General features: G+C 43.6%; 2 protein-coding genes across 4 annotated transcripts in view; one reads left to right on the top strand and one right to left on the bottom strand.

Moving 5' to 3' along the window:
• Positions 1-7,678, bottom strand: part of POLR2B (RNA polymerase II subunit B) — a 37,543-nt gene extending 29,865 nt beyond the window's left edge. The window contains exons 1-3 of one of the 2 annotated variants that reach the window (XM_053607347.1): positions 7,534-7,678; positions 4,273-4,345; positions 2,118-2,268 (exon numbers count right to left, since the gene is read on the bottom strand). In XM_053607347.1, the coding sequence (XP_053463322.1) occupies positions 2,118-2,268; positions 4,273-4,345; positions 7,534-7,552 (243 nt within the window). In that variant the 5' untranslated portion in view covers positions 7,553-7,678. Of the gene's footprint in view, positions 1-2,086; positions 2,269-4,272; positions 4,346-7,533 lie in introns of those variants that run through there. The other variant, XM_053607348.1, reaches the window with a different exon arrangement.
• A 507-nt stretch (positions 7,679-8,185) lies between these two features.
• On the top strand, positions 8,186-23,569 carry NOA1 (nitric oxide associated 1). Of its 2 annotated transcripts, XM_053607349.1 has the most exons (7): positions 8,186-9,404; positions 10,471-10,635; positions 11,460-11,665; positions 17,124-17,255; positions 18,423-18,539; positions 21,493-21,613; positions 22,912-23,569. In XM_053607349.1, the coding sequence occupies exons 1-7, from the start codon at positions 8,279-8,281 to the stop codon at positions 23,109-23,111; spliced, it is 2,067 nt and encodes a 688-aa protein (XP_053463324.1). In that variant the 5' UTR covers positions 8,186-8,278; the 3' UTR covers positions 23,112-23,569. The 2 variants fall into 2 exon arrangements, with proteins under 2 accessions (XP_053463324.1, XP_053463325.1); XM_053607350.1 differs by lacking the exon at positions 21,493-21,613 and having other exon boundaries at positions 22,912-23,068.
• The last annotated feature ends 1,631 nt before the right edge of the window (positions 23,570-25,200 follow it).

Consider the following 25,200-nt stretch of genomic DNA (forward strand, 5'->3'; position numbering starts at 1 on the left):
ATTTTTTTAATAATGTTTTCAATAGAAGAAGCTATATAAATTGGCAAAATCAATCCATTTTACTGATAAGGGAACTCTCTTTTCTTTCTTTCTTTTTCTTTTTGAGTAGAAGGACAAGAGGAAAATGGCCAACCATTTCAAAATCAAAATTCCCACTTTTGAGCGGAAGCACAGAGCTTTTAAAGGTTCTGATCTTGACATGGGAACTTTCCAAAATCAATATCCACATTCATAGAATATCAAGTGTTTTTACCTAATCACTTTCTTAAGGCAGAAGACAAAAAGAGACTTAATATGCTACAAGTAAATAAAAGATTGTTTACATCATGTGTTCTCAAGTTGATACCAAACAGTCAAAATGGATTTTTATTAATGATGCATGTAGTCTCACATGCCTTCTCCTGGTTAGGGTCAAAAGTATAAAGTGACCAGCAAACAAAGAAAAGACAACTATTCCAATCAGAACTGTGCTCTAATCTAATCAATAGAACATTACAAAAAATCCCAACCATTCTATACAATACACTGAGAACTTCTAACCTGGCTAAATAAGATCCATGAGAACAGTATTTCAGAGATGAATGGATAGTGGATTTCTCTCTAAATCAAATCTCAGAGAAGAAAATAGGACTATGCAGCCTCTTAGGGGCAAATTACTGACCATCAAGTCTCCCAGGCTAGAGTAGGGAAAGAGCAAAGAGAACTAGTAGTGACAATGAACTAACCCTCATCCCCACTACCACCTTACTCTAGGACACTGTTACCTTAGACCTAGGCTATTCCGAGATTTTTATCTTCCTTGGCCTCTTTCCATTCCATGTAAACACTATTTCCGAAGTAACTTTTCTAAAATAATGCTTTATGTATTAATATATTCTTTGACAATCTCTCAATTTTTCATTCCATCGAATGATATCCAAAGCCTTAGACAATATGGTTCCATCTTATCTTACACTAACATCTATCAAAAACAGATAAACCAAAATCACACACTGATCACTGCCTTCCCCGATCCATCTCCAAGCATTTCTTACTGAAATGCCTACGCACCTTTTCTCTAAGAGAAGTCCCTCCCTGCCCTTCACAGTCAGCTTAAGTCTCTACCATCCTATCCACTTAGCTCTAACAACCAACCTTTAGCAAGTGATCTCTTCACCCTGCAGTATTTACATACTAACACTTTGAATTTGCTGTTATATCATTATCCTTCTTTTTATGCAAGGACCATGAAGAGAAAATGACTCAAGAATAAAAAATACTTTATGTCCCTTTTTCCAGCACAGTCCCAGAACAAATTACTTTTGTGTTTTGAAGTAACCCCTCCCTCCACCTCTATTTCTGGACTTTCCCTTCCTCCCTGTATTTTTTCATTTTCGCTATCTCTCAAAGCCCAACATGCTCCCACAACCACCTTTTTAATCTCTAAAACTAGAAACAGACGTTATTTTGGACTACTTAATTCTTCACAATCACTCATGTAAAACCAAATTATAAAATTATAGCTTTACCATTATTTTTAACAATGCTAAAAAACATGCGAATGTGTGAACAAAAACTATAAAGAGCTAAAAATAAAAACAGGTGATACGTTTAGGTGACATTCCTTTTTTATCTCTTATATTTTACATGTAAAATATAAAAATCAGGAGAAAACTCCCTTCAAGTACTTTTTCTTTTATGATTCTTACAATGCGAAAGAAAAAAGTGGGGATCCCTGGGTGGCGCCTGTGGCTCAAGGAGTAGGGCGCTGGTCCCACATGCCAGAGGTGGCGGGTTCAAACCCAGCCCTGGCCAAAAACCACAAAAAAAAGAAAAAAGTGGGGATCCCTAAAGCAATACAACTATTTCTGGCTCACTTCTCTTAGGTGTTCCTATTTCTGGGTCTCCTCTTCCTAACTACTAAATACCTACTGAATAAGGACTAGGGCTTTGGATTACTTACAAAAATGTGTTTCTCAATCAGTAAGAATAAATCCGGAACTGACTGCAGAGGCTGCAGGCGCCCTGCGAAAAGCTCTTACTTTTTTTTTAACCTTTAAGCCAAATAAGAGAAGCACTGAAAATTCAAACCAATACTCTTCTTTACCTATGTAACTTGATAAGCATAACCATCTCACCGGCTCCTCAACTTCCCCACTAGCGTGCTGAGCTTCAGCTTGCAGGTCTATAGGCGGAGCATCTTCCACAATTCTTTGAACGGACATCTGAATAAACTCATCAAAAGAATCAAGTTGTTGTCGGACCAAGCCTTTCTCATCAAAATAGGAACTGGGAAAATATTTGAGTTCATAATCAGTTACAACTCAGTGAATATTTTCTAGCTTACTTCCCCATTTTCATTATAATTCAGTTCAAACAAATACCCGTTAAATACCAACAGCTATGTGCCAAATACTCAAAAAGATACTATGAGATATCTTAAAAAGTAACAAGGTCGGGAGCATTTTCTTTGTAGAAATGTATTAAGTTTAGGGAAAAGAAATTTAAACTTATGGGTAAAATATTCACAGCACAACACAGGAACTATAAGGAAACTTGTTTACAAATGTCCTTTACAGACGTCTGCCATGCAACCTCTTTGAATCATTTATTCTAAAAAATCTCAAGAGAGGTCTCGGTGCCCATGGCTCAGCGGTTAGGGCACTGACCACATACACCAAGGCTGGCAGGTTCGAACCTGACTCCAGCCTGCCAAACAACAACTACAATAAAAAATAGCTGAGCATTGTGGCAGGTGCCTATAGTCCCAGCTATTTGAGAAGCTGAGGCAAGAGAATTGTTTAAGCCCAAGAGTTGGAGGTTGCTATGAGCTGTGACACCATGGCACTCTACTCAGGGCAACATAGTGAGACTCTGTCTCAGAAAGAAAAAAAAAGTGTCAGGAGCGAAAACTAAAAAAAAAGATAAAGACAACAAGAAGAACTTTAATTTCAATAAAAGGGAGGATGGTGGTAAAAAACAGGAAATGTATGAGAATATCAAATACAGGTCAAAGACCATTAGTCCTATTTTGATTATGTTAAAAGTGAGATAAGACTAAGTCACTTAAATAAAATTGCTCAGCAAATGACAGGGATAAAAATGTAGCACAAGTGAGAGATCAGAGCCAGTACTACAGATACAGAAATCAAATCGTGCCTATAATCCCAGCCCTTGGGGGAAGCTGAGGCAAGAAGATCCACTTAAGGCTGGGAGTTTGAGTCCAGCCTGGGTAATACAGCAAGACTCCATCTCTTCAAAAAAATTTCAGAAATTTGTCAGCTATGGTGGCATGTACCTATAATCCCGGCTAAGGCAGAAGGACAGTTGGAGCCTAGGAGTTGGAAACTGCACTGAGCTATGATCACACCATTACACTCTGGCCTGGGCAACAGAGTAAGATCCTGTCTCAAAAAACAGATAGATAAATAAATAATAAAAAGTAAATGGCCTGTACTAGAAGGAAGGAAGAAAAAAGAGAAGAAGGGAACTATTGTAGATTAAAGGCGACAAAAGAATAAGCCATGAAGGCTCGGTGCCTGTGGTTCAAGCGGCTAAGGCGCCAGCCACATACACCTGAGCTGGCCAGTTTGAATCCAGCCTGGCCCGCCAAAGAACAATGACAGCTGCAACTAAAAAATAGCCGGGTGTTGTGGTGGGCACCTGTAGTCCCGGCTACTTGGGTGGCAGAGGCAGGAGAATCACTTGAGTCCAGGAGTTGGAGGTTGCTGTGAGCTGTGATGCCTCAGCGCTCTACCCAGGGCAACAGCTTGAGGCTCTATCTCAAAAAAAAAAAAGAAAGAAAAGCCATTGAAAACTAAATCCAATATGTGATTCTAGGTTGGATCCAGGACCAGAAAAGAATATTTTTATTTTGCTATAAATATTGGTGAGACAACTGGCAAAAATCTAGTATCTGTAGATCCAATAAGATGACTGTATCAATATTAATTTAATCACTGCACAATACAATCACAGTTATATAAAAACAATGCCCTTATTTTTCTGTGTCCTTATTACTTTCAAATGTTTCAGAAAAAATACAGAAAGACAGAAAAAGGAAAGGGCAAAAAAAATACAGTGTATGCCTAACATTAAAGGAATCTGGTAAAGGGTATAAAAGAATTTTTGTGTAACTTTTCTGCAGATCTGAAATAGTTTAAAAACTTAAATATATAAATAAAATGATACACTCATACAGCACATTTACACAGGAAATCTACTTGTCAAGAATAGAATAAGCAAGAAATCTATTGTGCCTTTTAAAGCTTACTCAGTCTGGTCCAAAGTTACCTGATTACAATCCAGCACGCTTCTTGCCACAAATCTGGGGTGATTTCATCATCATCCTCATCATACTGCATGTCTGCAATAACAAAAACATCATACTCATTTGCATTTAAAACGCCATCCTGCTCCAACAACTTGAAGTAGCAGAAACATATTTACTCTCTGCTGAATAAAATGTAATTCTTTTTACCTAAAACTGAATTTCCAGTCAATTACACTGGAAATAACATATGTGTATGTTACACAGGTATTGTCCAAATATGCAGTGGTTTTATTACAAAGGTTCAATGTCAGTCGTATGGATTTTAAGTGTTCCATCATCTCTAGAAATTCCATGCAATGTTCTTGACAATCGTAATAACTAGGAGCAGTCTCATAGTCCTCTGATCAATAAGATCCTCAGAAACTGAAGTCAGAGATCAGGAGAAGAGGTAGAGCCAGAAAAGGGTTACAACAGCTGGGCAATACCCTAAGGTGGACAAGTCTATTTCATTTTTGAAACATTTCATAAATGTACAAGTATGACAAATTATATTTTCCAAAGATGACCACAACCCTATCTCCCATCCAACTGCTATCAAACATGATAAGAGTGTCAATGTGATCTTGACACTACTATCATCAAGATATAATGGTCTACACATCCTCTCCTAGAATCCAGATGGATTTTCAACTCTCTCATAACTATGAGAATCCAGCTGAAGCAACGCTGCATGACTTCAGAAGCCATGTCAGGAAAGACAATGCAGTTTCTGCCTGGTTTGCTCAAAATTTGCTTCCAGAGCCCTGAGGTGCAATTATTTTATTTATTTATTTATTTATTTATTTATTTATTTATTTGAGACAATAACCTCAAGCTGTCACCCTGGGTAGAGTGTCTTGGCATCACAGCTCACAGCAACCTCCAACTCCTGGGCTCAAGTGATTCTCCTGCCTCTGCCTCCCAAGGCGCCCACCACAACACCTGGCTATTTTTTAGTTGCAGCCATCGTTGTTGTTTGGTGGGCTGGGCTGGATTCGAACCAGCCAGCTCAGGTGTTATGTGACTGACGCTTTAGCCACTTGAGCCACAGGTGCAGAGCCATGAGGTGCAATTATTAATTAAACTCCTCTACTCTGAGGCTGCTGTCCTGTAAGGAAAACCAAACTGTAGGAGAGGCCACTTCCCTCAGTAATCCTACTGAGTCCTTCCAGGCTAGGTGCCAGACATGAGAGTAAACATTCCAGGTCATCCAGCCCCCAGCTGTCGTGTCAACCCCCAGCCTTTGTGGAGCAGAAATAAGTCATGCCTACTTTGAGCTGTCCAAATTCCTGACATGAATATAACAAAACTTGGGAGGTTCTTTCCTTTAACAAAATTATTTAAGCAGCTAAATTTTAGGATACTATGCAACAGCATTTTTTTTTTTTTTTTTGGAGACAGAGTCTCACTTTGTTGCGGTAGAGTGCATGATGTCATAGCTCACAGCAACCTCAAACTCTTGGACTCATTCGATTCTCTTGCCTCAAACTATGGGGTTACATGCCTGAAATCCTAGTACTCTCGAAGTCTGAGGTGGATTGCCTGAGCACACAAATTGGAGACCAGCCTGAGCAAGAGCGAGACCCCATCTCTAAAAATAGTCAGGCACTGTGGTGTGTACCTGTAGTCCCAGCTACCTGGGAGACTGAGGCAAGACAATTGCTTGAGCCCAGGAGTTTGAGGTTGCTGTGAGCTGTGACACCATAGCACTCTATCCAGGGTGACATAGTAAGACTGGCGGGTTCAAATCCAGCGCAGCCCGCCAAACAACAATGACGGCTGCAACCAAAAAATAGCCGGGTGTTGTGGTGGGTGCCTGTAGTCCCAGCTACTTGGGAGGCTGAGGCAAGAGACTCGCTTAAGCCCAGGAGTTGGAGGTTGCTCTGAGCTGTGATGCCATGGCACTCTACCCAGGGTGACAGCTTGAGGCTCTGTCTCAAAAAAAAAAAAAAAAAAAAAAAAAAAAATGAAAACACAAACACCACATGTGCTGCCTAATGATTTGGAACTACGTGGTGGGCACACATGGGCACAGAAAGAAGCAAAAATTGCTGGAAATCAAGAAAGAGGCAAGGAGTGCAAAGAAAGGGTAAAACCAACCTAACAGGTACAATGAACACTATTCAGGTGATGGGCACACTTACAGCACTGACTAAAGCATTATAAAAGCTTTATGCATTGTGTACCCACTTAATATTTTCAAACAAAATAATTTAAACATGAGACAGCATGAAGAAATGTTAAAGTAAACCAAAGCTCTCCTTCCCCAATAGTCTTTGTCCACGGTGGATTTCCAGAGCCTTCCACAAGGCCTGGCACAAGGGTAACAGTCAAAAATTGAGCTGTTCAGGCTCAGCGCCCATAGCTCAGTGGTTAGGGCGCCAACCACATGCACTGGGACTGGCGGGTTCCAACAGTAACAACAATAACAAAAAAATAGCTGGGTGCTGTGGCGGGCACCTGTGGCTCCAGCTACTAGAGAGGCTGAGGCAAGAGAATCGCTTAAGCCCAAGAGTTTGAGGTTGCTGTGAGCTGTGATACCACAGCACACTACCGAGGGCGACATAATAAAACTGTCTCCAAAAGAAAAAAAAAAAAGAAAGAAAGAAAATTGAGCTATTCAATAAAACGACTAACTGGCGGCGCCCGTAGCTCAGTGGGTAAGGCTGGTAGGTTGGAACCCAAACCGGCCTCCTAAAAACAAAAAAATAGCCGGGCGTTGTTGCAGGCGCCTGTGGTCCCAGCTACTAGGGAGGCTGAGAGAAGAGAATCGCTTAAGCCCAAGAGTTTGAGGTTGCTGTTAGCTGTGACGCCACAGCACTCTACCCAGAGCAAGAAAGTGAGATTCTGTCTCAAAAAAAATAAAAATAAATAGAATGACTAACTGTGGCCTTAAAGAAAATTTTAAAAAGGGGCCTTTTGCTTCAGATAAAGCCAACGAATGGAAACCGTCGTATGGTTTTGCATGCTATTTCGCTGCGTGAATGCGGTATGATTTAAAGCAACACGACAGTGGACAAAGCAAAAATCGACCTAACTGGGAACATCAACGCTCCATTCCCAGTTCCCAGCACCTCCACCTCTCGCAATCCCAGCTTCGTTCCCAGCTTGGGAGATGTGGGGAACGAGCCTGGGGACTCCAGAGGCCGGCGCGGGGGAAGGCCGCAAATTCCCAACCCGTCCAGCCCACGCCTCCCTGCGCAAATGGGTCGCCACGGAGTGTGATGTGAGCGGGTACCTACCCTCATCCGCGTCATACATGTTGGCAAACGGTTCCCAAACTCCTAACTCGTAAAAGTCACGGAGACAGAAAAGCGTGAACGAACCACCGGCGCCGAAAGAAAGAGCCCAAGTAGTTTCCGCCTCCGGCGTTCCCAGAATACCTTGCGTCTCACACCAAGGCCACCCGCAATGCAGCCAAGGTAATATCTGCGCCTGCGCAAAGTAGTAGAGCCTAGATTAGTTGCGCACACGCAAATTGTAGCGCTGAGACTAATTGCTGACAGTTCCTACAACCCGAAGAGCGTTTTCAGCGGGTCAAAGTTTTGGTGTAGGATTTTTTTTAATGTTACTGCACAAGTAATGACATCTGAAAATCTTAATATAAGGTTTTAGTCCAGGCCGTGAATCAGTTACGTTCGATGGACTTCTTTTTCATTTCTAAAAACTAAAAAAAAAAAAAAAACACTAAGTTTTTAGAAATGAGATTTATTAAGGGCTGTTTATTCCAGCGCTGGCAAGTTGAAGGAGCCTGAACCAAAGCACTCACTACTCTGCTCATCCCATCTAGCTCAGTCGAGGTCCTTGGTTTCTTCCGCGCAGCTTTTAGTGGCTTTTCGGCCTGATAGTTTTCATCGCGAGAAGTCAAGGGACTAGACGGGAGTTGAGCGAGAGTGTGGCGGGCGAGTGACTTTCGTCTCCGGGTTTAACGCGGTCCTCGGGCCGCAGGCGTGCGCGGCCCCGCCCCTGCCCGGAGCAGCGCTCCCCATGCTGTCTGCACGCCTGGCGCCCACGCTGCTCAGTCCCTTCCTGCGGCGATCCGCTCCCACTGTAGGGCGCCATGGCCTCTGGGAGACGCTCCTGGGGAGGCGGTGCGCGGCCGCCGCCTCCTCCGGGCCCGCGTCGGACCTGGGCCCTGAGCCTCCTCATGGCCTCACGGAGGCTGAGAGTTATGAAGGAAGCCCTAACATGCAGGAGCGGTTTCTGTTCCCCGAGTACGTCCTGGAGCCTGAGCCCGCGCCCACCCGGAAAGAGCTGCTGGAACGACTGCAGCAGCAGCACCAGGAGAGGGAGCGACCCAGGCGGACGCAGAAGCCACGGGTCGGCCGCCGGGCGCACCCTGTCGTGGGGCACCCGGACCCGGCGGTGCCGCCCAGCGGCCAGCACTGCTCGGGTTGCGGGGCAGAGCTGCACTGCCAGGACCCCGGCGTGCCCGGCTACCTGCCCAGCGAGAAGTTCCTGCGCGCGGCGCAGGCGGACGGCGGGCTGGCGCGGGCCGTGTGCCAGCGCTGCTGGCTCCTGGTGCACCACCAGCGCGCCCTGCGCCTGCGGGTGAGCCGCGAGCAGTACTCTGAGCTGGTGAGCACCGCGCTGCGGCGGCCCGGGCCCGCCCTGGTGCTCTACATGGTGGACCTGCTCGACCTGCCCGACGCCCTGCTGCCCGACCTGCCGGCACTGGCAGGCCCCAAGCAGCTGATCGTGCTGGGGAACAAAGTGGACCTGCTGCCCCAGGACGCCCCCGGCTACCGGCAGCGGCTCCGGGAGCGGCTGTGGAACGACTGTGCCCGCGCCGGACTTTTGCTGGCCCCTGGCCACGGAGGGCCACGGCTCCCCAGCCGGGACGGGCCGCAGGACAGAGAGGAGAATTCGAATCGGCCGGACAGGTCGTGCACGGTGGTCCGGGACGTGCGTCTCATCAGCGCCAAGACTGGCTATGGAATCGAAGAGTTAATCTCGGCACTTCAGCGCTCCTGGCGCTACCGTGGTGATGTCTACCTGGTAGGATCCACAAACGCTGGCAAGTCCACTCTCTTTAACACGCTACTGAAGTCCGATTACTGCACCGCCAAGGGCGCCGAGGCCATCGACCGGGCCACCATCTCCTCTTGGCCAGGTGAGTCTTAGGAGGCCAGTCGAACGTCTGGTCGTGGCCCAGGCACCTACTTTGGTCACACTTCTCCCCTGTGTCAGCTCACTGCTTGAAAAAACTATGTGGATATATCAGAAATACTAACATTGCTTTTTGTAATTTTCTAATAGATGTATTTATGGAGTGCTTCAGTGTTACAGTCACTAGACACTGGAGATACCCCAAGGAACAAAGCAAAGTTCCTGCTTTGTTTATTTCCCTTGTAGCTCACTACTCTGTACGTTTATCCAGAAAGTCATGTTTCCTTTTTATTCTCTGAACTTTCCTGTATTGGTCAAACCCATCAACCTGACTCTTCACATCTTGTATGAAACCAGTATATACTATACATGAAAATTTGAGTTATTTATTTATTTATTTATTTTTTGTAGAGACAGAGTCTCACTTTATGGCCCTCGGTAGAGTGCCATGGCATCACACAGCTCACAGCAACCTCCAACTCCTGGGCTTAAGTGATTCTCTTGCCTCAGCCTCCCCAGTAGCTGGGACTACAGGCGCCCGCCACAACGCCCAGCTATTTTTTCGTTGCAATTTTGCCGAGGCCGGGTTGAACCCACCACCCTCGGTATATGGGGCCGGCGCCTTACTGACTGAGCCACAGGCGCCGCCCTTGAGTAATTTATTAATGCAATATTATGTGTAGCTTTGTTGAGAAGAAATGTCAGTTGTGACTTTAAGAAACTTCTGTAATAGGAAAATGGGTCCTTCTATGATTTGAATTTAAGCTGTCAAAACTGTCCCATTTGTTTTAAAACCACAGTTTAGCTTTAGTTCTCTGTCTTGAACTTTGGTTGAATTATACACACGAATTGCTTTTATACTGGATAGTAATGTGGTGAAAATGCAAAGAAATAAGGCCTGCAAATTTTTGAATGAAAATTCTGGATTACCCTATGAGCCAATCTCTGAAACTCTTCCGTTGTTTATAAATTGGTAGGAATAACGTACTTTATCACGGTACCCAACACAGTGTACATCTTCAAAAGTGTTTCTTTCCTTTTCTAAAAACATTTATTCTTTTGTATTTCAGGAACTACATTAAACCTTCTGAAGTTTCCTATTTGCAACCCAACTCCTTATAGAATGTTTGAAAGGCACAAAAGACTTAAAGAAGATGCAGCTAAAGCCGTAGAAGATCTTAGCGAGCAAGAACAACATCAACTTAATGTTTTGAAAAAGCACGGCTATGTGGTAGGTAAGCATTCTGTAGGAGAACCCTTGTTGGTCCTATGCTAAAATTCTTCATTAGACAACCTGAAATCCAGCTCTCTGAGGCTAACCAGTTTCTGTGGGGAGAGACTACCTTCCTCTTTCGGGAACACAGAGACCCTTTGTAGGTAAGGCTACTATTTGGAAACCCGTACCAGTACAAATGGTAAAGATTATTGACACCAGGCAGCAGCTTCAAATTAGTTTATCCCTTTCCTTGGAATATCCCTTTAGCTTTCCTTTACTAACAACACTTTGATTTCCAACATCTCCTTCTCCCCAGTATACACAGACTGCCAGGTGTGATGGTGTGTGCTTATATCTCCAGCTGCCCATAGTCTCAGCCATTCAGGAGGCTGAGAAGGATTCCATGACCCCAGGAGTTCCATCCTGCAGTGAGCTAGGATCAGGCCACTGCACTTCAGCCTGAGTGACAGAGAGAGACCCTGTCCCTAAAAAATTAAATAGACCAGGCATAGTGGCTCACACCTTTAATCCCAGAACTTTGGGAGGCCAAGGCAGGAAGATCACTTGAGGCCAGGAGTTCAAGACCAGCCTGAGCAATTTAGGAAGACTCTTACCGCTACTAAATAAATGAATGAATGAATTGAATGTACACAGCCAGCCACATATTTAATCAGTGCAAAAGTCTGGCTCCCACTGCCTTTGAGGAAAAAAAAATATCTTTGTAGCATTACTTACATACACTGTAGTTAGTCTTAGTAACTTGTTGGAGACAAACATATAATTTATGTCTGTAGTCAAAAGCATTAAAAGAATGACTAATGACCTTCATGTAACTTGTTCTAGGAAGAGTTGGAAGAACATTCTTGTATTCAGAAGAACAGAAGGATGAAGATGCTTTTGAATTTGATGCTGATTCACTTGCCTTTGACATGGAAAATGAACCCGTTACAGTTGAACCTACATCCACCAAACAAGTAGTATTGACTGCACAAGATGTGACAGATGCCCGCTGGTTTTATGACACGCCAGGAATTACAAAAGAAAATTGCGTATGTATTAGGTTTCTTTTAGAAGCGTTTACTTTCAATTGCACAAGTACTCCTCTCTTAATTGCCAGAAAATGGGAAAAGAGATGTACTTCCTTTTAGCCTCAGTTCTAATTCATTCATAAAAGCGGCTGAGAGGTGAATCTTTATGCCAGCAAGTTCTTTATCTCATGTAGTAGGCTTCACTGCTGATAATGCTCGTTTTATCATTGTGGTTGTTATCTTCAGTAGGTAAACATTCACAGAATTTTTTTTTTTTTTTTTTTTTTTTGAGACAGTCTCACTCTGTCGCCCTGGGGTTGAACACCATGGCATCATAGCTCACAGCAACCTCACACTCCTGGGCTCAAGCAATCCTCTTACCTAAGCCTCCCAAGTCTCTGGGACTAACCACAACTCCCAGCCAATTTTTGCTTTGTTTGTTTTTTTTTCTTTTTTTTTTTTTTTATTTCAAATAATCATTTTTATTGAGTATTTATAATTCCATCCCAGAAATAGTAAATACAATTTGTATGTACAGTGCTTTATAATTTTATAACAACTTTTCACATATGATGATAATTTTTTTTTTATTGTTGGGGATTCATTGAGGGTACAATAAGCCAGGTTACACTGATTGCAATTGTTAGGTAAAGTCCCTCTTGCAATCATGTCTTGCCCCCAAAAAGTGTAACACACACCAAGGCCCCACCCACCTCCCTCCTTCCCTCTTTCTGTTTCCCCCCCATAACCATAATTGTCATTAATTGTCCTCATATCAAAATTGAGTACATAGGATTCATGCTTCTCCATTCTTGTGATGCTTTACTAAGAATAATGTCTTCCACGTCCATCCAGGTTAATACGAAGGATGTAAAGTCTCCATTTTTTTTAATGGCTGAATAGTATTCCATGGTATACATATACCACAGCTTGTTAATCCATTCCTGGGTTGGTGGGCATTTAGGCTGTTTCCACATTTTGGCGATTGTCAATTGAGCTGCAATAAACAGTCTAGTACAAGTGTAGCTTGTACAAGTGTAGTACAATTGAGCTGCAATAAACAGTCTAGTACAAGAAAAGGATTTCTTTCCTTCTGGGTAGATGCCCAGTAATGGGATTGCAGGATCAAATGGGAGGTCTAGCTTGAGTGCTTTGAGGATTCTCCATACTTCCTTCCAGAAAGGTTGTAGTAGTTTGCAGTCCCACCAGCAGTGTAAAAGTGTTCCCTTCTCTCCACATCCACGCCAGCATCTGCAGTTTTGAGATTTTGTGATGTGGGCCATTCTCACTGGGGTTAGATGATATCTCAGGGTTGTTTTGATTTGCATTTCTCTAATATATAGAGATGATGAACATTTTGTCATGTGTTTGTTAGCCATTCGTCTGTCGTCTGTAGAGAAAGTTCTATTCATGTCTCTTGCCCATTGATATAAGGGATTGTTGGCTTTTTTCTTTTTTTTTTTTTTTTTATTTTATTTTTTTTTTGTGGTTTTTGGCCGGGGCTGGGTTTGAACCCACCACCTCCGGCATATGGGACCAGTGCCCTACTCCTTGAGCCACAGGCACCGCCCAGATTGTTGGCTTTTTTCATGTGGATTATTTTGAGTTCTCTATAGATCCTAGTTATCAAGCTTTTGTCTGACTGAAAATATGCAAATATCCTTTCCCATTGTGTAGGTTGTCTCTTTGCTTTGGTTATTGTCTCCTTAGCTGTACAGAAGCTTTTCAGTTTAATGAAGTCCCATTTGTTTATTTTTGTTGTTGTTGCAATTGCCATGGCAGTCTTCTTCATGAAGTCTTTCCCCAGGCCAATATCTTCCAGTGTTTTTCCTATGCTTTCTTGGAGGATTTTTATTGTTTCATGCCTTAAGTTTAAGTCCTTTATCCATCTTGAATCAATTTTTGTGAGTGGGGAAAGGTGTGGGTCCAGTTTCAGTCTTTTACATGTAGACATCCAGTTCTCCCAACACCATTTATTGAATAGGGAGTCTTTCCCCCAAGGTATGTTCTTGTTTGGTTTATCAAAGATTAGGTGGTTGTAAGATGTTAGTTTCATTTCTTGGTTTTCAATTTGATTCCAAGTGTCTATGTCTCTGTTTTTGTGCCAGTACCATGCTGTCTTGAGCACTATGGCTTTGTAGTACAGACTAAAATCTGGTATGCTGATGCCCCCAGCTTTATTTTTGTTACAGAGAACTGCCTTAGCTATACGGGGTTTTTTCCGGTTCCATACAAAACGCAGAATCATTTTTTCCAAATCTTGAAAGTACGATGTTGGTATTTTGATAGGAATGGCATTGAATAGGTAGATTGCTTTGGGAAGTATAGACATTTTAACAATGTTGATTCTTCCCGTCCATGAGCATGGTATGTTCTTCCATTTGTTAATATCCTCTGCTATTTCCTTTCTGAGGATTTCATAGTTTTCTTTATAGAGGTCCTTCACCTCCTTTGTTAGGTATATTCCTAGGTATTTCATTTTCTTTGAGACTATGGTGAAGGGAGTTGTGTCCTTAATTAGCTTCTCATCTTGACTGTTATTGGTGTACACAAAGGCTACTGACTTGTGGACATTGATTTTATATCCTGAAACATTACTGTATTTTTTGATGACTTCTAGGAGTCTTGTGGTTGAGTCTTTGGGGCAATTTTTCTGTTTTTAGTAGAGACAGTTTCACTGTTGCTGAGCCTGGTCTCAAACTCCCGAACTCAAGGGATCCACCCGCTTCTGCCTCTCAAAGTGCTAATCCTAACATTAAGGTTGGAAGAAACCATAACTATCACTGCAGCCCGGCTCCCTGGTCCACACTGGAATTCCTTCTATAAGATACCCATGCAGGCTAGGCACAATGGCTCATGCCTGTGATCCTAGCACTCTGGGAGGCCAAGGCGGGTGGATAGCCTGAGCTCATGGGTTCGAGACCAGCCTGAACCAGAGTGAGACTCCGTTGCTACTAAAAGTATAAAAAAGAAAAGAAAACAGTAGAACATAGGCTAGAGGTAAGGGGACCAGATGAGCCCAAGAGTTGGAGGTTGCAGTGAGCTATGATGTCGCCATGGCACTCTACCCAGAGCAACAGCTTGAGACTCTGTCTCAAAAAAAAGATATCCATCCAGAGGTCTTCCAACTTGAACTGGAATAAAGAGTGACAGAAGCAGTGTCAAATCGCCTCCCAAGGGAACCCCTTTGGTCTTTGACATGTTCTTTGTATTTAGCTGAGAGGTATCCCTGTAACTTGTACCCTTGGCTATGTGGAATAAATGTAATGCCTTTTTCCCTTGCCAGACCTTGAAATATTTTAAAATGTAATGTCCAGTCTCTTCCCCACCTACCTCTGCTTTCTCTTTCATTCGTTTTCCAACACACCAATTGAACATTCACGGTGCTGACATAATCCAGGTCCGTTGTCTTCATTTCCTATAGGAACAGGCTATTCATTGACCCAAGCCTCTTTTCAGAAAGTTTTCTCATCTATTTTTATTCTTAAAGTTCGACACTAAGACCTTATTATTATGCAGTAGGGTTGACCTTGTCCATCTTGCCCTGTGCGTCTTTTTTAATCCAATCGCTGGATCTCGTGAGTAACTTTGATTTGTCTTGTTAAACTTAGTCTGTATTCTACTCTTAATTATTCAGTCTCTATCACAGCATTTTATTATTTGCATTTTTTATCTCCATCCAAGTCACTAATTCTAATGTGTATCCAGGATATAGCCTCCAACAGATTTATTCACCACTTCCTTTGAATGTTATTATTGACCAGTTTCTAATTCTTCTAATTACCTCTGTATTTCCCTGAAAACAACACTGATTTCTTAGGTACTTTCCTTTCCTTGTGCCAAGTTCACTTATAATTTCATTCTGAGAATTGTATTCTATTTGGTGTCTTATCTCATAGAATCATACAGACCTTTTCTTTTTTTTCTTTTCCAAGACAATGTCTTTGCTCTATCACCCAGGCTAGAGTGCAGTAGCAGAATCACAGCTCACAGCGACCTCAAACACCAGGGCTCCCGTCGTCCTCCTACCTCAGCTTTCTGAGTAGTTGTGCTACAGGCGTGTGCCACCTCACCCAACTAATTTTCTTTTAATTTTTGCAGAGATGGGTTTTTGCTGTGTTGCTCAGGCTGGTCTTGAACTCCTGGCCTCAAGCAAACCTCCTACCTCAGCTCACCCTCCCAAAGTGCTAGGATTACAGGAGTGAGCCTCTTTTAACTTATTTCCCTTCTAGAATAATTGCTTCTGCTATCTTTTCTTCCTTAACAGTCCATAACCTACAAGTAACTAGACTGTTTTCTAATGTTCTATCACTTTAAAGTCATGAATTCTTCCCTTTTAGACTTAGGTCAGGACAGTTACTGTAGTCATAGATCCTTTATAAAATAGTTGGATCAGAAAGGCAAGAATTTCCAAAATATTCTAGCCAGCAGAACAAGACCCTCAAATTTTTAAATATAAAAGTCTCTCAACACTGGTAGTTTGTTTCTGTGTTTACAGATATATTTATTTGATGCCTTAAACCAGTGTTTCCCAAATTGAACCAGGGAACTCTTTTTTTTGGGGGGGGGGCGGGGGGACAGAGTCTCAAGCTGTCACCCTAGGTAGAGTGTCGTGGCGTCATAGCTCACAGCAACCTTCAACTCTTGGGTTCAAGTGATCCTCTTGCCTCAGATTTTCTATTTTTACTAGAGATGGGGTCTCGCTCTTTCGCTCTTACTCAGGCTGGTCTCAAACCTGTGAGCTCAAGCAATCCACCCACCTCGGCCTCCCAGAGTGCTAGGACTATAGGCATTAGCCATGACTCCCGGCCAGGGAACTCTTTTGTAAAATGTAAATAATAAGTTATCTTACGGGCGGCGCCTGTGACTCAGTGGGTAGGGCACCGGCCCCATATACCAAGGGTGGCAGGTTCGAACCTGGCCCCAGCCAAACTGCAGTAAAAAAATAACCAGGCGTGTGGTGGGCGCCTGTGGTCCCAGCTACTCACGAGGCTGAGACAACAGAAGAGAGGCTAAGCCCAGGAGTTGGAAGTTGCTGTGAGCTGTGACGCCACGACACTCTACCGAGGGCGATGAAATAAGACTCTATCTCTAAAAAAATAAATAAATAAGTTATCTTAAAAGGGGTTAAAAAAGGCCAGGCACGGTGGCTCACACCTGTAATCCTAGCACTCAGGGAGGCTCAAACAAGTGGATTGCTTGAACTCAGGAGATGGAGACCAGCTTGAGCCAGAACAAGACCTTATCTCTAAAAATAGCTGGGCATTGTGGTGGGCACCTGTAGCCCTGGCTACTTGGGAGGCTGAGGCAGGAGGATCAGTTGAGCCCAAGAATTTGAGGTTGCTGTGAGCTATGACGCTACAGCACTCTACCAATGGTAACAAAGTGAGACTCTGTCTCAATAATAATAATAATAATAGGTCTCTTTGACCTATGACCATTAAAAATTTAATTCTCTAAAATTTCTGCCACTTCACAGATTTTAAATCTTCTAACAGAAGAAGAAGTAAAGATTGTTTTGCCAACAAATTCCATTGTTCCAAGAACTTTTGTGCTTAAACCAGGAATGGTTCTATTTTTGGGTGCTCTAGGCCGCATTGATTTCCTACAGGTAAGGATAGTCTGTACCATTAACAACTGTTTACTTCAGTGAGATGTTGAGTGCCTCATACAGCTTGGCACTTAAGATACTGTTTGGATCTTCTGGTTTCATTTCACTTGGAAATCATAGGTGAAACGTTTAGGTACAGGATTCATATATATTAAATTAATTCCACACTTCTTTATATCCCATGATATGTATGTTTTTATACATATATACCTTCTAGTATTAATTTATATAACATCTGGGGGTTTTGGAGCATCTATAGAATTTCTCTTCATTTTACCAAAGTGACAAGGAAAAGGGAAAATGAAACATGTGTATGTCCAGCAATTTATAGGCCATTACTATCACATATTCTTGGGGTTTGTATTTATTCATATTTTGTTGGAAATTTAGTCTTGCCTGCTTAGAACTTGTACATACTTCATTAAAACCTATAAAATGTAGGCAGTGCCTGTGGCTCAAGGAGTAGGGTGCCGGTCCCATATGCCGGAGGTGGCGGGTTCAAACCTAGCCCTGGCCAAAAACCAAAAAAAAATTAAATTAAAACCTATAAAATTGGGCGGCGCCTGTGGCTCAGTGAGTAGGGCGCTGGCCCCATATACCGAGGGTGGCGGGTTCAAACCCAGCCCCGGCCAAACTGCAACCAAAAAATAGCCGGGCGCTGTGGCGGGCGCCTGTAGTCCCAGCTGCTTGGGAGGCTGAGGCAAGAGAATCGCGTAAGCCCAAGACTTAGAGGTTGCTGTGAGCCGTGTGACGCCACGGCACTCTACCAAGGGCGGTACAGTGAGACTCTGTCTCTACAAAAAAATAAAAAATAAAAAAAAAAAAAAACCTATAAATGTAAGTATTTTAAACCTAACTTTACACAGAGACAGTTAAGCCGACAGCATTTCCTTTTTATTTTTAATAATGGACATTGTTTTTTCTTAATTTGTATCAACCAGTCTGTGGAAGTCAGAGTTGAACATGAGTTTCTGATTGCACTGCTTCCATAGTGTGCCCCTTTTTTACACGTTAGTGTGATTTGACTACAGCCGCTGCCGCACCAGCATTTACAAAGGGAACTTGATTTGCTGTTTGTTTTTGTTTTGTTAACCAACTGCACCTTGTTAGATCCAGGTTTTCCAAGCTTTTCACCATATAAAATAACTTCTTTCTTCCTTTCCTAAGGGAAACCAGTCAGCCTGGTTTACGGTTGTGGCTTCCAACCTCCTCCCCGTGCACATTACTTCCTTGGACAAGGCGGATAGTTTGTATGAGAAGCAGGCAGGTCACACGTTACTGCAGGTAAGGCAGCCCACTGACTGCATAGTTACGGTTAGTGTGGGTGTACTAACAGTCCTGTGGGCTCTGTCATGTGTGTATATGGTTAGTGTGTATATACCATGACAGTCCTGTAGCCTTTGTTGGACTGAACCACCAGTTAAGATGTCAGCTAGCCCTCCTCTCACCTCACTTTCTTGGAGGATTCTGGCTATAAAGGGAAATGGCTCCCTATGAAAAGGGATATTGATTTGGACTGATCCCAGAATACCCACAGAGCTGTTTAGTCTCTAGACTTCACTGACAAATATAGTAGCCAATAGCAACATGTGCTTATCTAAATTTAAATATACACATACTAGTTCAAACTTAATAAAATTTCCCAGGCACAGTGGCATTTACCTATAGTCCCAGCTGCTCAGGACACTGAAGCAGGAGGATCATTTGAACCCAGTAGTTCGAGGCTGCAGTGGGCTATCATCATGCCTGTAAAAAAAACACTGTATTCAACCCTGGGCAACATAGCAATACTCTGTCTCTAATAGAAAAATAATTTTAGGCTCGGTGCCTGGAGCTCAGCAGCTACGGTGCCAGCCACATACACCAGAACTGGCAAGTTCGAATCTAGCCCGGGCCTGCCAAACAATGACAACTACAACAAAAAAATAGACGGGTGCTGTGGCAGGCGCCTGTAGTCCCAGTTACTTGGGAGGCTGAGGCAAGAGAGAATTGCTTAGGCCCAACAGTTTGAGGTTGCTGTGAGCTGTGACGCCACATCACTCTACCCAGGGCAACAGCTTGATATTTTGTCTCAAAAAAGAAAATAAATAAAAATAAATAAGTTTAATTTTAATAATTAAAAAAATTAGCCAGAGCGAGACCTTGTCTCTAAAAAAATAGCCTGGCATTGTGGCAGGCACCTGTAGTCCCAACTACTCAGGAGGCTGAGGCAAGAGGATCGCTTAAGCCCAAAAGTTTGAGGTTGCTGTGAGCTGTGACACCACAGCACTCTACCGACAGTGACAAAGTGAGACTCTGTCTCCAAAAAAAAGAAAAAAGAAATGTTTAAAGATTAAATAAAATTAAAAATGTGATTTCTTAGTAACAGTAGTCACATTTTAAGTGCCCAGTAGTGACATTGGTGCAAAGAGTTGTATTAGACAATTCTGAACAAAGAGTCAAAGCTGGGGTCTGCCGGAGTCTAGTGAATGGGAGCACAGCTGGTGCTAAACACCTTGCATTGCAAAGGACAACCTTTCACAGCAAAGAGTGATCTGGTCCAAAGTGCAGTAGTGCTGGAGAAGCCTTTCTTTAAATGGAAAAGCTCTCTTCCTAGGGGCTTAATCCCAGATACGTATTTTACAGATTATTCCACCTCTTGTCTCCTGCTCTACTGGCTCCTTAAGAAACCCCACGCTAGAGAGATCTTTTGAAATATACAGTACATCACATTATTCTTTTCTTATTCTTTTATTTGTTTGTTTTTTGAGACTGTTTTCACTTGTCGCCCTCAATAGAGTGTTCTGGCGTCACAGCTCACAGCAACCACAAACTCTTGGGCTCAATTCTCTTGTCTCAGCATCCAGAGTAGCTGGGACTATAGGCGCCCACCACAACACCCGGTTATTTTTAGAGACAGGGCTCTCACTCTTTCTTAAGATGGTGTGAGCTCAGCAATCCACCCACCTCAACCTCCCAGAGTGCTAGGATTGCAGAGTGAGCCACTGCACCCAGCCTTTATTCTTATTTTCTCTCCTGCTTATAATCCTCAGTAGTTCCACATTACCAGGGGAGAAGTATAAACTGCTGACAGCCTCCTTGTTAACACAGACACTCCCACACTCACACTTTCTCTCTACACACAGACACGTAACATACTCTGGACGGTTAAACTACTGTACTCATAGTTCTTTTTTCCAGTTTTTGTCTGTATCTGTGCCGACCCAGAATATCTTCCCACTGAGTAAATTCAACCCATTTCTCAAAATAACATTTCTTCATTAATGTTTTCCTCAACCAAAGACATTACTCCTTCCTGCACAGCCAAACGCGCATACTTACAGGTGCCTCAATCACGTTTCTGACCCTGTACTTGTTTACATGTTATTCATCCCCTCTGATCTCCCAGGGGACAGAGACCAGATTGTAAAATATATCTTTGTGTACCTAGTGCTCACACAGGAGAAACTTAGTAATGATAATGAATAGGTAAATTTCACCTAGTTACTGCTAATTCATTCATGGAAACGAAACATATATAAACATGAAATCTACATCTGATCCATTGTACCCAGTACCTAGACCCTTAACTCATAAGGAGCAGGGATTGATCTTCATGGCCATGCCTATAAGAACTAAGGTATTTAGGCTCGGCGCCTGTGGCTCAAGCTGCTAAGGCACCAGCCACATACACCTGAGCTGGCGGGTTCAAATCCAGCCCAAGGCCCGCCAAACAACAATAACAGCTGCAACCAAAAAATAGCTGGGTGTTGTGGTGGGTGCCTGTAGTCCCAGCTACTTGGGAGGCTGAGGCAAGAGAATCGCTTAAGCCCAGGAGTTGGAAGTTGCTGTAAGCTAAGATGCCACAGCACTCTACCCAGAGTGACAGCTTGAGGCTCTGTCTCAAAAAAAAAAGAACTAAGGTATTTAAAAGGACCAACATCACTCTATGCAAAGGCCTGTGGAGGGCTATAAAGACAGTGTAATAAAGCACAGTTGTCCTGTCAGAGAGACCGATGCCCAGCAGAGGCCCAATCTGTGGCCCCTTTGGCCCCGGATCTGTAGGCCTCACCTTAACCACAGAGCGCCTGGGCTTTTCATTTGACCCTAGAAGTGATTCAAGGTTTTTCAGCAGTTGAATGTTTATAAGGATTTTACTCTTGATCCCTACATGGAATTATCAGTGATTTACTTAATATTAGAGTTAGAGGAAATTTAACCTGAACTTCCAAAAATCTTTATTTTATTTAACTGGAAGGTTCCAATGGGTGGAAAAGAACGAATGGCAGACTTTCCTTCTCTTGTTGCTGAAGACATTATATTAAAAGAAGGACTTGGGGAATCCGAAGCGGTTGCTGACATCAAGTTTTCCTCTGCAGGTAATTTTGCCCCAAGCACAGTCTTTTTTTCTTTTTTTTTTCCTGAGATAGGGTCCGGTCTTACTCTGTTGCCCAGGCTATATAGCACAGCACCGTCATAGCTCACTGCAACCTTGAACTCCTGGGCTCAAGTATTCCTGTGCCTCAGCCTCTGAGCCACCTTGCCAAACCCCAAGCACTTTTTTTTGTTTGTTTGTTTTGAGAAAGAGTCTCAAGCTGTCACCCTGGGTAGAGTGCTGTGGCATCACAGCTCACAGCAACCTCCAACTCTTGGGCTTAAGTGAGTCTCTTACCTCAGCCTCCCAAGTAGCAGTGACTTCAGGCACCCGCCACAATGCCCGGTTATTTTTTTGTTGCAGTTGTCATTGTTGTTTAAGCCTTATTTAATATAAGTCTATTTTATATTAAATACAGACTTACCTGTAGTCCCTCCTCATGACTTGTGAGGATCCTTAAGCCCAAGAGTTTGAGGCCAGCCTGGACAGCATGGTGAGACCCCATCTCTAAAAAATTGAAAACTTAGCCAGGCATTGACATACATGCCTGTACTAATTCAGCTACTCAGGAGGCTAAGCAGGAGAATCACTTAAGCCCAAGAGTTCAAGGCTGTAGCAAGCTATGATCATGTCCCTATACTCCAGCCTGGGCAACAGAGTGAGACCCTATCTACCTCTTAAAAAAAAAATAAAAGTAGCCAGGCGTGGTGGCTCACACCTGTAATCCTAGCACTCTGGGAAACCAAGGCGGGTGGATTGCCTGAGCTCATGGGTTAGAGACCAGCCTGAACCAGAGCAAGACCCTGTCTCTAAAAATAGCCGGGTGGGCTCGGTGCCCAGTGTGGCTGGTGGGTTCGAGCCCAGCCTGGGCCAGCTACACAACAATCACAACTGCAACAAGAAAATAGCCAGGCGCTGTGGTGGGCACCTGTAGTCCCAGCTGCTTGGGAGGCTGAGGCAAGAGAATCACACTTAAGCCCAAGAGTTTGAAGTTGTTGTGAGCTGTGATGCCAAGGCACTCTACTGAGGGTGACATAGTAAGACTCTATCAAAAAATTAAAATAGCTGGGCATTGTGGTGGGTGCCTATAGTCCCAGCTACTTGGGAGGATAAGGCAAAAAAATCTCTTGAGCCCAGGAGTTTGAGGTTGCTGTGAGCTGTGATGCCCCAGCACTCACTGAGGGCGACATAGTGAGACTCTGTCTCAAAAAAAAAAAAAAAACAAGAATGAAAGAGCTATAGTGACTACCTTGAGCTTTGGTCTGATTGCTGAGAGCATTTTGTGTTCCGTCGCATGTGTAGGTTGGGTTGCAGTAACGCCTCGTGTGAAGGACAGATTGCATCTCCGAGGCTACACACCTCAAGGAACGGTTCTGACGGTCCGGCCCCCGCTCTTGCCGTATATCGTTAACATCAAAGGACAGCGCATCAAGAAAAGTGCGGCCTATAAAACCAAGAAGCCTCCTTCCCTCGTGTATAATCTGCAGAAGAAGAAAGGATAAATGTATGAGGCTGACTTTGTTCCTGCTGGATATTGACCATAACAAGACACATTGAAATTATATTAAATATGGGAGGCACCTGTGGCTCAAGGAGTAGGGCACCAGCCCCATATGCCGTGGGTGGCGGGTTAAAGCCTGGCCCAGCCAAAACTGCAAAAAAAGAAATTATATTAAATATAGCCTATGGGCAGTGCCTGTGGCTCAAGGAGTAGGGCGCCGGTCCCATATGCCGGAGGTGGCGGGTTCAAACCCAGCCCTGGCCAAAAATTGCAAAAAAAATAAAAAATAAAATAAATATAGCCTATAATAAAATTCCCCTCCTCCTACCCCATTTAAAGATCTTAACAGTTGACTTTTTTTTTTTTGCAGTTTTTGGCCAGGGCTGAGCTTTGAACCTGCCACCTCTGGCATATGGGGCCGGCGCCCTGCTCACCCAACAATTGACTTTTTTTTTTTTTTTTTTTTTTTTTTTTTGTGGTTTTTGGCCCGGGCTGGGTTTGAACCCGCCACCTCCGGCATATGGGACCAGTGCCCTACTCCTTGAGCCACAGGTGCCGCCCAACAGTTGACCTTTTTAAACTAACCAGGACTGTGCCTATTCATAATGTACTGAGCTTGTAAATAGAGGTTACATATCTATTTCTTTTCTTCTCTTTTTTTTTTGGAGACAGGAGTCTTGCTGTGTTGGTAGAGTGCTGTGGCATCACAACTCACAGCAACCTCCAACTCTTGGGCTTAAGTGATTCTCTTGCCTCAGCCTCCCTAGTAGCTAGGACTACGGACACCCACCACAACACCCAGCTATTTTCTTGTTGCAGTTTTCATTGTTGTTTAGCTGGCCCGGGCCAGCCTTGAACCAGCCAGCCTCGGTGCATGTGGCCGGCACCGTGACCACTGTGCTACAAGCGCAGAGCCCTTTCTTACAGGGTATGTTTACAGTATATATTTGTGACCCATTTATATAAAAAGAAAGCCTGATATATTCAAGTTTCTCCCACTGCTTTTTTTTTTTTTTTTGAGACCAGATGTCATTTCTGTCATTTGGAGTCTGTAGTTGACAAGGCAAGTTAACAGTCACATGAAAAAATAATACACTGGCTTATAAGTAAAAGTGAATAGTCATCCGTGGACACAACTGGTAGAACATTCTGCGCCTTCCATCTCTAGGTCTAAGGTAACGGTTTTCCAAGTCCTCATCCTTTCCCAGCAAGTGTGAAGAAGGGGAAAGAGTGGAGAGCAAGCAGCTTCCCTATTTAAAGGAAGGGGAAAAGCTGGATGTTACACACATTGGTTTACACAGTCTGTTGATAAACGTCATGGAAACTGGGAAGTGAAGGAGGAAATGGGCACTGTTTCAGATTTTTACTGACAAGGGGAGAATAGATATTGAGAACAAGTAGAACTTCACCTAACAATTTAACAGTGTCTAAGAATCTGTCATAAAGATGTGTGTTCCTGGGCGGCGCCTGTGGCTCAGTGAGTAGGGCGCCGGCCCCATATGCCGAGGGTGGCAGGTTCAAACCCAGCCCCGGCCAAACTGCAACAAAAAAAATAGCTGGGCGTTGTGGCAGGTGCCTGTAGTCCCAGCTACTCGGGAGGCTGAGGCAAGAGAATCGCCTGGGCCCAGGAGTTGGAGGTTGCTGTGAGCCGTGTGACGACGCCATGGCATCCTACCCAGGGGCGGTACAGTGAGACTCTGTCTCTACAAAAGAAAAGATATGTGTTCCTAGTATCTGGAGTCTATTCCACAATCAGGAGAGCACTTACTACCCATGTTATTAACATTGGCCTGTCTGTACCTGTACAACATGTATCGATCAGACGGCTTTACTTTTGGTTATTCCTAGGTGAGTTTTACTACAGCTGTGTAGAAACAATCGGCGCGTCTCAGATCCTACCACTGAGATAAATGCTGGTGGGTTAAGCTGGGCTGAAATGCAGTTAGATCCGTGAGTGTCTTGATGGACCTGTGTTCTCTCCCGACATGTGGAAGCCCTGTGTACTTCACACCCTCCTTTTCTGCTAAGTCTCCTTACACTGAATATGACAAGTTTTTTAAGATGCAACTTACAACTTTGAAAATCTCACT

This window comes from Nycticebus coucang, chromosome 10, assembly GCF_027406575.1.
Source record: "Nycticebus coucang isolate mNycCou1 chromosome 10, mNycCou1.pri, whole genome shotgun sequence".
Taxonomy (NCBI): domain Eukaryota; kingdom Metazoa; phylum Chordata; class Mammalia; order Primates; family Lorisidae; genus Nycticebus; species Nycticebus coucang.